This window comes from Anguilla anguilla, chromosome 3 (genome assembly GCF_013347855.1).
Source record: "Anguilla anguilla isolate fAngAng1 chromosome 3, fAngAng1.pri, whole genome shotgun sequence".
NCBI classification, from domain to species: Eukaryota; Metazoa; Chordata; class Actinopteri; order Anguilliformes; family Anguillidae; genus Anguilla; species Anguilla anguilla.
The window spans coordinates 19,819,217-19,831,160 of NC_049203.1; the positions used below are offsets into that span (position 1 = coordinate 19,819,217).

The 11,944-nt window shown below is 41.6% G+C and overlaps 1 protein-coding gene across 4 annotated transcripts in view; it reads right to left on the reverse strand.

The window, feature by feature from the left end:
- Positions 1-10,262, reverse strand: part of LOC118223692 (low-density lipoprotein receptor-related protein 1B-like) — a 400,652-nt gene extending 390,390 nt beyond the window's left edge. For 3 of the 4 annotated variants that reach the window (XM_035410580.1, XM_035410579.1, XM_035410578.1), the window contains exon 1: positions 9,929-10,261. In XM_035410580.1, coding sequence (XP_035266471.1) covers positions 9,929-10,013 — 85 coding nt within the window. In that variant the 5' untranslated portion in view covers positions 10,014-10,261. Of the gene's footprint in view, positions 1-9,928 lie in introns of all 4 variants that reach the window. The other variant, XR_004764484.1, reaches the window with a different exon arrangement.
- Positions 10,263-11,944: the final 1,682 nt, after the last annotated feature.

Sequence of the window (11,944 nt, forward strand, 5' to 3'; positions counted from 1 at the left end):
TCGCAGATGGATAAGTCATCGTCCAATTTATTAACCTCTCTGACACCAACGCCTAGGACAACCTTTTGTCCATATGTGTTACTTAAGACAAAAAGGTTGGAGCTGCTGTGCCCGTTTCCTTTCTTGAAAACCAAACTGCTATAAAGATCTCGGAGGTCACAGCAGCATACGAACACCACTGACCCAGGGAAAGTTTTCTGGCAGACACCACCCTGGAAAGCCTACCACCCAGCATTCAGCAAACAAGAAAGTATGGTCACATGTAACATGAAATGGGTCATGTATATAACGTAGAATTCCTTAAAAATATACATTTGTCATTCTCTCACTGGCTAGTGGAGTCACAGCCCATTTGCTGTTCAAACAAGGTTCTGTTTTGGAAACGTATTTTTTTTTCATAATGTTAAACGTAAAGAGAGTGAAATGTCCAAATAAATCACATTTGTCATGATTGAAATTGTGGCGTGATACCATCCATTTCCATCCAAAATATTAGCATAATGATCAACCACAAACATAATTGTGCAATGCACATACACTGGCAAGCACAAAGCTCTGAAATATCAATCATCTTCGACGAAGGTAGTAATTTATGACTCAATCTTTGCACATTCTTTCAAAACCTACAAAGAAAAATCTAATCACAAGACAATTCAAACCTGGAAATATATTTTCTCTGCAGATGAAATACACCTAAAAAGTTTTTTTTTTTTTTTTTTGTAATTCTCATACTCCAAAAGAACCTTCTGGAGAAGTGTTCTGCTATTCCAAAAACTAATAAAAATAAAAAAGAAAGAAAGAAAGCCAGGCACTGACTGCAGTATACTTGAAAAATGTATGTTCAAGAAACGTATAAACAATGTCCAACAGTATTTGAAAACAATGACTTTCAAGTATAATGGCAGGTTACACACCTACAGGCTTACTGCTGCCACCACCTGCATTGGAGTGTGAACTCAGATATAGTACAAATAAATTAAAGCTTAAATGCATTTCAAGATGATTGCCTTATTGTTACCAAAACATAAGTTAATGTGATTGGTAATCTCTTTGTTTTCATTAAAAAAAAAAAAAACCGCTGCTTCGAACCAATATAACAGACGAGAGTTCAAGTTCAAGCAGATTAACGATTTTCAGCTCTACAGAGTGCCATTTCTGGCAAATGTCCTTAAACTGCTCTTAAGAGTGGGTGTCTCTGATGGGCTGTGTTTCTAAGAGAGAACAGCTCATCCTCTGGCCTTTTGTCACTAAGCCACAGCAGGGAGGCCAGGTGGAATAATTGGCTATTTTAAGCTTTGAGAAGAGTGTGTGTGTGAGAGAGGGAGTGAGAGAGAGAAACAAAACACTGAATACAGAATCTCCAATTATGAAAAACAGTTGGGTTGTTTGAATATTTTACCACTGATCAAATGACCTATGGTCCACTTATCAAATTCATCCTGACAGAATGTAATAGAGTGATAGACAAGATATTCCTAATCCGCATTTTTAAACGACAGGAAGATGCAGTGGAAAGACAGAATGGTAAAACGTGAATTAAACAAGGTAATAATATGAAATGTCATAAAAGGATTACTGCCATAACTGTGGCAATGAGACAATATAGAATAACATTTATATTAGTATACTAATGCTAGTATATTAAATAGGATTAGTTGTATTAGTAGAAATGCTAACAGTAGTTGTGTTTAGGGAAAGTAGTGTTCATTAACGTACAGGATGCAGGATAAATGATAAATTGTAATAGAAGTAGAGGTAGTAGCCTATGGTCTGATATCAATTCACAATATGAAGGGGAGGGCTACCATGATCTCTCTCTCTCTCTCTTTCACACACACACACACACACACACAATAGAGTAATAATAATAAAAACCAAATCAAAAAAGTCTCTAGACATGAAGTGATTGGTCGGTAGCATCATGATAGCAGAGCAGTTGGTGGCCATTTTTTGTGTGATCTTGGTGTCCCTCTCGCTTGTTGTGCATAGAATTGAAGACACAAGCCTTCCTCATCCTTTCATATTCTGAGGGACAGAAGCCCTTCTTTTTACATTTCCAAGTATTTACATAATTGGCCCCAGATTTGGCCTGTGGGCAATGGCCAGGAAATATTGCTGTAAATCCCCACCTGCAAGTCACATGACTCTCCGCTGCTCCTCTTTTTCCAATTCCCCGATGCTCATGGATTATCGTGTTGGCCCCGCCCAGCTCAGATACATCACAGTAGTTTGCACAGTGGAAGACGCATCTTGAGAATCAGCCACGCAGCCCTCTCCCCAAATGCCCATGTTTTCTGAGAGCTGAACTCCTCTCCTGTGTTGAGTCAGGGACCACTCCTCAACCCCCAACACTTTTTAAACAGCACAAAACTGTTTTTGGGAAATGAATGGTGATTTAGCTGGAAATTACCCCCTGACTGAAACTTTCTATGAGTTCTTAGTCATTGTTTTCAAATGAATCCTGAACATTTTACTTAAACATTCTGAGCATGCACCAAGTAAATGACCAGACACCAGGGTAATTCATGTCTAGGACACTTTCTTACTTTTTCACATCTTCTTTTATTTATCTCATTGAGACATGCATAGCATTTCAATTCTGTGTACAAAATGTGATATATTAATAATATTTGATAGATTGGCTTCTTGTGGTTCCATTTTTCCATAGAATGACCTCAGGTGCCTTTCACTTTTTTATTTTTTTACCACTAAAAGGACATGAATGGATTGATGGATCTTAGTGTTTGCTTCCTGGTTTCTGACTCAGCCAGAAGTCACGGCTCATTGCGTCCAAGTAGCAGCAGTGCCACTGCACCCCCTCCATCACCAATCCCCCCCCCCCCCAAACCCCCCCAACCCCCCACCCCCAGTGCAAAATCACTCCAAGGCAAAGGTACTCATGAGCAGGGTCCAATCAGTCATCTCGATCTGAGCGGACACCAGCATTCAACTCAATTCAACTCAGCTTTATTTGTATGGCAAGTATTTTATTTATTTATTTCCTTAAGGACAAATATCTCTATGCGCTATACAGACGTTACAGGCTCGGGTCCCCACAAGCATGCCAAGGGGTGACAAAGGCGAGGAATGGCTCCCTGAGGAAATCCGCGGCGACATCACCCGCTGCAGCTCTTGCGGGCGCGTAGCACAGCGGGAAAGCGACAGCGCTGCTCCAAGGTCGTTTGGCTCTGGTCGTACAATAGCAAAGGCGTACGGCTAATGGCTCGCAGCTTTTACACGCGCGTATTCCCGCCAGGACCGCTTCTCCGTACCCGGGTGCAGTACATAGCCCTGTAAAGCGCAGACGAAGGCAAGACAGGCGCATCGGTGTAACGGTTTGCCCTTTCTCAGGGCAGGGGGTCTCGGGTCGCCTTCACAGTCACATAAATTGAGGTGCACCCCCATCCCCCCACCACCATCCCTTCCTCTCTCCGAGGAGATCTGAACTCACAAGTGATTAGGCGGGGTTTGCTCTGGGTCCCCACCCCTCCTAGCTTGCGACCCTGGGCTTTGTCGAGGCGACGGGCAGAGGGCCAGAACGGAGCCGTGATCCAGACAGGGGTGCCTTAGCTGCCAATAGCACTGCTGCACTCTCTTTGCATGCAACACGTGCAGCCTCTCTCCCACCCCCCACCCGCAAAGTTTCCGAGCCTTTCCCACTGTTGTAAGGGTGCTGTTGATTCGTGTTCTCCGCTCGCTCTTCTCAAAAGATGACGCGCGCGACCAGCTTCAGCGGCGAAGAAGAAAAACACAAACTAGACGCGGTCTTGCATCCTTGTGTTTTCAGGAAAGCTTCTTCCTGAAAGTTTTCCCAACGACCTTGCTACTTCACGTTCGATTTTTAACTCTTCGAAATGAGAAATAAACACAGAGACAGATCTTAAAAAAAAAAAAAAAAAAAGTACTTGGCTTTTTGCCAAATCAATTCGGTGGAGTCAAATTCAAACAGAAGGTTTCCACAGTACCTGCAAGTCTCCCGGCAGTCTGATAAGCTCCGAGCCGTTCCAGCTGGTGATTCACTAAGTGGATGCTTCATTTGCTTGACTGAAGCAAAGGTCTCGGTTCACTTTCCAAAAGCCATGGCATCGAGCTCACATCACGCTGCGTTGTATACTGGCACGCCCGTCACGATGCAATATGCGTCGTGACACACTGCGATACAAATCACTGCGACTGTTTAACTTCCCATAACGTAATGCAATTCTCAATGCCCAAACAGACTACCAGCTACAGAAACCTTTCTACATCCAGTCCATGCAAAATCATGATGCACACTGTCTTGTGTAATCTTTTTTTTGCCATTTTTCTCCCATTTTCTCCCCAATTTAGTCGTTATACCAATTCCCCGTGTGAATCACGGTCCTGGTCGATGCGCTGTCCCCCGGATGTAGTGGATAGAGTGCCACATGCCTCCTCCGATGCATGTGGAGTCGCCAGCCACTTCTTTTCACCTGACAGCGAGGAGTTTTCACTGGGAGAGCGTAACATGTGTGGAGGTTCATGCTATCTCCCCCAGATCCCCTCCCTGCTGAACAGGCGCCCAGACCAACCAGTAGGTGTCGCTAATGCAACGATCAGGACTCACCGGCTTCCCACCTGCGAACACTGCCAACTGTGTTCATAGGAACAGGCAGAAGTACCGCTGCTGGGGATTGAACCCGGGTCTCTGCAGTGGTAGGCGAGTGCTTATACGATCTGTCTTGTGTAATCGTGTATGCATATTGTGATTGTCAGCGAAGTTCAGGTAATCTGTTAATTTAGCCTAAAGATCTTAAACAAGAACTGTTGGATTGACCTGAATGTAAAGACCAGAAAGAAAGAAATGTTCCACGCATGCACACACATGCACACATGCATACACACACACACACAAACACACACACACACACACACACACAGTTAAAGCTATCAAACTGTAGGCATTCAATCAATACTAAGGTTATAAGAATTACAGTTTGTATCGAAACAAACACAATTGAGGCATGATTATACAGGGAGGCATGATTTTTACCTACAACAGTACATCTCCTTAGTACATACTGCCTCCTTATACCGAAGGCTATTTACTGAGGTAAATCAGATTAAGTACTCTGCTTTACAACGGCCCACCCGAGACACTAAAACCGCAACCTGCTGGTTACAAGCCTGGTAAGTTGCTACAGTAAAGCCCGAGAGAGCAATCTGTATGACTGTCAGAAGTGTGTGCACTCAGCTTGTGATTTGGAGGTTGCAGGTTCAAATTCAAGATGGGGCACTGTCATTTAATCATTCAGTTAAGGGGGATTAACCCAATACGCTTCTACAAATACCGAGAGGTAGGCCATAAACAAATAATGTTAGCTTTTTGAGTCACTCCAAATGAGGGCAACTTCTATTGTAGTAATTAGCCTAGATAGCAGTGCATATGGACACAAAGAGCTGGCACTTATGGGAAATGGTGGGAAGAATAAAGCCTGCCATCATCCATGGTGTCACAGATAGGCAGTAGCAGTTTGGGAGTTCCAAACCAATAAAACGCTTAATTTGCGGGTTGAATCTGTTGATGGGGGTATCATCGCATCACATTTTTCACCTTATGTAAAAACAGTGTGCATTACTGTATTTCTATTTTGCCAAAGCAGAACAAAAATTTTACAATATGGTATTCTGATAAATAATATAATTTCACATGCAATCATACTTTGTCAATGCCAAAGGCAGGTATATCAGCACACAACAATTAATTGCAAATCATATTTAGATTGGGTGTATTTTTTGCTTGGGGAAGTCACTACTTTGTCTCCAACCCCAAGAACTGGTCCCTTTTCCAGACAGGTGTGCAGCCAGCAGAATTCACACCACCCAGAGCAAGCACAAGCACCAACCCCCCCCCCCCCGCCCCCCCCCCAACCCCCAGCGTAAGTAGAAAAAAAGGAAACACACGTGGCAAATCAAAAAGGCTTCTGGGTTTGTCTGCTCTAGTTCAAACAATGCATTTAAATCACTGTGAAATGAGTATCCACCGTCTAACTATGAGGGCTGATGTTTGGCTGAAAAAAGAAATGAAAAAAAAAAAAATTGTCCAATCTACTGCCAAGAATCAACCCGTTATAGGCTTTTTAACATCACTGCTGGGCCAAAGTTGCTTTTGTCCTTATCTTGAAGTAACATAAGCAATCATTTTACATTTAATCATACACAATATTTTCTTAAATTGTCTATATGACCAAACAAAGTTACGATAATGCGCAAGAACTTCCTGTTATGTACTACTCAAAAAATGCATAAACAAAAAGATAGCGTAGGCCAACATATGTATGCAATGAGAAAGAACAGTGCCGACTCAGAGGTGAGTTGGTCCTTCTTACCAACTTAATGTAAACATCATTCCTTGTAAGATATCACTCCTTCAAAAACATCATTGGTTCCGTCAGTCATGATGATCATGTCACTCGCAACGATTTACTAGCAGCACTTAGTGCCTAAATTACAGACGCAGTTTTATATTTGTCAGCAAAAACAATTATGTTTCAGTGGTAAAATTAGATGAAGGGCTGACATAAGGTAGGCCTACGCAAAATGTGGCTTTTAGAATCAACGCGCGACGATGATGTCACGCTCTCCGTCTGCGGAAAGAAACACCTGTTGCTGAGAAATAAGTTCCAAAGTGTTCATAAAATGTTCCATGTCCAGCCGATTTGGGCGAAGGTTCAACTAAAGGAAAAACATTACTTTTCGCCATGAAACTTTCCAGACTAATGTAAACCAGCTATGAAAACAACCCCGGCGCTGGGACGAAAATGACTACTAACTACACCACTTTCTTGGCAAACCCGCCACGATATGACGCAACTGAAACTGTGGATCAGTGGTCATTCAGTCTATGTCCTTCGGCTATTTATAGCGTTGTCATAACAATAATGCTGAACACGAGCAATTTGGACTTTTATTCAATTTGAGTGCAAGATTTGCGAATTCATTTATTTTTAACCAGGATAAATTGGTTACAGACTTCCTTGGAGTGCTGTCTTTAGATAATTTCCAGGAACATGGATTAGCAAAACATGGTTAAAACGTAATGTTTTCAGAAGAGCTTTAAATTGCAAGGGAGCACTTGGTTGATTGAAAAGTAGGAAAATACCAACTAAGTCTGAATCATTTCAAGTTCACAAAATTTAGAGTAGGCAAGAGTACGCATCAAATCCACATGTGATAATGTGATATCGACGTTTTCTGTGCGTTGCATCTCACACACGCACACGCATACACACACACACACACACACTTCAAGAACAACACAAGTAGGCGAAACTGATGGAGTACATTACAATGAGCTATTAAACCGAACATGGAGCAAAGAAAAATGCAAATCGCACATGTGATACAAATAAGCATGTAGGGAAATAAATCTTTTATTTTGGATTGCCTCAGCTCTCACTATTTACGCAGCCTGCAAATAATTGTTCTCGCTTTTCAATTCTGGAAGGCTGACAAGATACTCGGTTAGAAAAAGGGTCACGTCACAACGCGACCATGTATGAACACTCTGAACAAGCAATAGTGTTCCTGTTAGCGCGTTTGCAATTATTGCCATTATTTATTTATTTATTTATTTTAAGTTGCAGTAAAGTGGTAACTTGGAGTAACAACAATGTTGTACTCAACAACGTTTCCACCAACTTTTTATTTATTTTATTTTTATTATTAATATTATTTATTTTTTATACCACCACCGATTTTGGGCGAAAATGCAAATAATCAATTAATTAGGCGCATGGGCTGCTAATCAAAATCAAAAGAACGCATTTCAACGAATTGGCACATTAAAAATCTAAACGGTAATTGGCATGCACGGTTGTTTGGTGGAGCAATTAAACTTTTTTTTTTTTTCTCTTTATTTCATGTCAGTACAATTTCCACTTTTGGAAACGTTAATTGCATCCCTCCAAAGCAACAGTCCAAGACTTGCCAAAGACTGAATTCAGCTAGCCCAAGTATGGCATTACAACTAGCTGAGGGATTCGCTCTAGTCTGAATACAAGCTCACTGATTAAAACTTGAGAACAAAGCTACAGTAATTGAAATGGAATGTGTATTGTTTCAGTCATGTGGTAGGAAGCACCGGAAACAGGTAGGCTACACTATTGTGAACGTGTAATAGTATGATGGACAATAAAAAATTAAGCACTTATTTTACTGTGCAGATTTACACGTTCAGTCGCCCAGATGGGGATTTTAAGCAGGTTTTCCAAACTAACTGGCAATAGTTCGCCTCAAATGATACCCTGAACGGTCTTTCTTTAATACAGCTGCAAAAACGTACTGATCGACGTGCTCTGCGGTAGCCCAGTCAGTCTTATTTTTAAGAAAGGTTTACTCCACCTGTTCTTCAGAACCGAACGTCAACGTAAACGCGCGTTCAGAAAACTGAACAGAACGCGGAATGTGGTATAGGCTACACCAACATAACAGGCCACCTAGTGACGGTGCAGTTTTCGATACTAGTCTAGATGGATGAAATTATCGGTGCGGAAATGTAGGTTTCAGATTCAGAACATATTCATAATAGAAGACAAAGTATTGCCGCCAATATCATCGTTGTAAATAACGTTTTATGACGTAACGCATAGTCAGTAAGCTTCCACTTAATATTGCAAAAGCGATTTGACATTGTACTGAGCAGCGGGACGTTTACTTATTAAAACAGCGTTGTATAAGCTGTCGGTCTGTCTTATATTAGTTCGAGGGTTGGGGGAGGGCGCGTCTTCTAAAGCTTGTCCTATCTCGACAGGCACACCTTCAAGCAAAAAATTGTTTCAACACAAAACATAAATAAACACTAAGTTACTTCAATTTCATGAAATTAAAATATTTCATAATTACCACCAAAGAGCTAGGTTCGTAGTGGATGCTTTGGGAGCAAGTATTCAATAAACTATTATGTAGGCACCTGCTGCGATTCGCTGGTTGCGTCTAAATAAAAAGGATCTCAGCGCTTCGAGGCGGGACACATTATTGGATTTCATATCCTCGAAAACTGAGCCCCGAAAGGGCAAGACAGAAAATCAACAGGAGGAGATCACTTGTGTGTAAAAGAATTCGACAAGGGGATATATTCCTGTTTCTGCTAGGCAGCAATCGATGGACTCTGGGAAATCAGGATTTCAAAAGGACATTCATTCAGAGTTATTTGATCCAGCAAATTAGAATTCTCAAGCACGTGTCCATGTTGTACACATCCATTACCTTGTTCATTTTGCCGTTTCATTGCGGTTCTTGCACACATATAGGCTACTTTACAGTATAGCCTACAATGAATTTGTAAACCATGTTGTAACACAGTTCTGTAGCCCACCGTGTAGCAGTGACAAAGCTTCAAATGCGAACTACGCTCTAGTTGAATAGATCTGAATTGGAGGGCTGCCTAATATACGTACAGTATCGCTGCGTTCTCATTCAGCCCCAGTGATAACTACCCTACTGTAACCTACACAAAACACACGTACATATGATACATAGGTAGCTTTTAAACAAAAACAAATAGCCTAATCACAGGATCCGTCTGTCATTTAAGCATGAACTGACATTTTTGTTGCATATGAAATACTACAGTTAATTTGTAACGAGCGAAGCCTACTCTTAAATTTAAGAGCAGAAAACTAAAAACTCGTCACGTGACAACGGCAGAACGTATACAACCAATACCAGATTACAATTTCTCACACTTCGAATAACATGCACATACGATTTATAAACAATGTGATTGCAATCAGGCACTCTGTAGTAGGGTTCATGTATAAAACAAGAGGCATACAGTGTGTTAAAAAGTAAAACTACTATATGCTGAGTTTAGAACCGTTTTTTTTATGAATCCGAAAGCGATATTTCAGTGCGTTAAGTTTTATCAGACCTCGTATGACCGCTTGCATTTCGAACGAGACAGTCTTACCTTGCTCAGCGCCGACGGTGGTCAGCACCTTGGCGATTGGAAATAATCCCGATATGGTCAAAAATGCTAAAATAAATTCTGACATCGTTGCGGAATGAAGACTCCGGCTCCAGCAGGACTCTCGCACAAGTCCGGACCCCTCAGTCAACTGAGTCACACGCCGGTTATTCAAGGATGTCAGTTGGAATTCGTTCTCTTAGCGAGCCAGCGGTCCACCTCTCCCTGCGTTCACTAGGATCTCTAGGTGTTTATATGAGTGTAAGGAGACAGTAAAAGGGAGGGTGCACAGAGGGAGAGCGCGAGAGAGAGAGAAAGAGGTAGGACAGAGGCGGGGGTACAAGCTGAGGATTTGTGTATGTGTGTGGGGTGGGGGGTGGGGGGGGGTTGGCTTGCAGAGAACAGAGAGTGTGTGTCTTCACTTTTCAATGCTGGGTACGTCTGACCCTACATCACGCACGAGGGGCAGCGAGACGCCAACGACTGAGAAACCACTGATTAATCACACGGATCCCCCGAAGTTCCCATAAATCACCACCATTAGCTACCTATGGATTGGCACCAAGTCGAGGCAATATGGATCGCCTTTTCCACTAGGGCTGAAGAACGAGCTCTTCGTATCTCCTTAGTGTGTTGGTGTACACATTTCAAAAAAAAAAAAACAAAAAAAAAAAACTATTTTAAGGATGCGCAAAGTTGATCCATTATCTCAAATGATAATCTCTATTACAACACAGACGACATTGCTTTTTTTCATTTTTCCCTTAACATTTTTTTTTTCAAATTACAGTGCATTCCATACTAATGCATTCCATTCCATTCCAAATATGGCTTGGCTTGACTATAAGCAAGAGATAAATTTACCTCAAATCTGATAAAAATCCAATAACAAAGATGGGATGTGTCTCTGTAGGAAAAGGTAGCATGTGATTCACTGCTTATAATACAGGTAATATAATTAACAGGTAGCTAAGTGAAACCATGTGTCTGAAAACAATCCCTTGGGGGATGCCTCACAGAGAGTTAAATGGGGGGAGGGGTGGTGAAAGGGCATTTCCTCTGTCCAGTAGACTTTCTATCCTTCAGGTTACTGCCTGGACAGAATGACCAATGTGATCTCATGGCGTTAGGTCCCAGGAAATGAGGCCCAAAAGGGCTGGTGTCGGACAACAGACAGATTACAGCCAAATAATTTGTTTTATTTAATATGGACTACTGCTCTCTCCAGTCAGTCAAACAGTGACCCCCCCCCCCCCAATCAACCTACAAACTACACCAGTGGCTTAGAAGAATAGGCAAAGTGAAGGTGGTGTTATCAATATGATATTGGTACCTACCTTGGGCTAGTAATAACATTAAATTATAACTTATCTTTATTACAATGTTTTTTATGATGATTTGGTGAAAATGCACCGAAAGATAGCTGTTTAGTGCTGTGCAAAAGTTAATGCCTTTTTGCCATCTATTACGGATGTTTCATTTGAAAGAGGACATTTATGACCCCCTCCCACCCCCAAAATATTGGATCGATAGAAATTTTATTGCGAAGGAGAAGAAAAGGCCTTCATTCTTTATTAAGTGTTCATAAGTCCTAATGATAAATAGCTGCTCATTTTCTGGTAATCGAGCCGTTAAGGAATCGCCTGGATAAACAGTTGCCTTGCTCAAGTTTCTGCCATGCTGGTGGCGAATGGCATTTCACAGAGTAATTACTGAACAAGCCTGAAAACTGGTGATTTTAAGAAGCCAAGAAAGAGCATGAATTCCAAGAGGCTGTCCACACTATGGACAGCCTAAGGCTTGCTCATCAGAAACACATTCATTCTGTGTTTCTGCAGCTGGTTGACTGCACACGCAGGCTCAGATAAGCATGGTCATCTGTGGCCTGTACATTCTTAAAATCTACAATAAACAAACATGGCATCCTTAGAAAAATGTTCTCTGGCTCCACAGGAAATAGAGCTACATAAAATCCCTGACAATAATCGTGTTTCAGTGACTTGTTTCATTTTTGTAAAG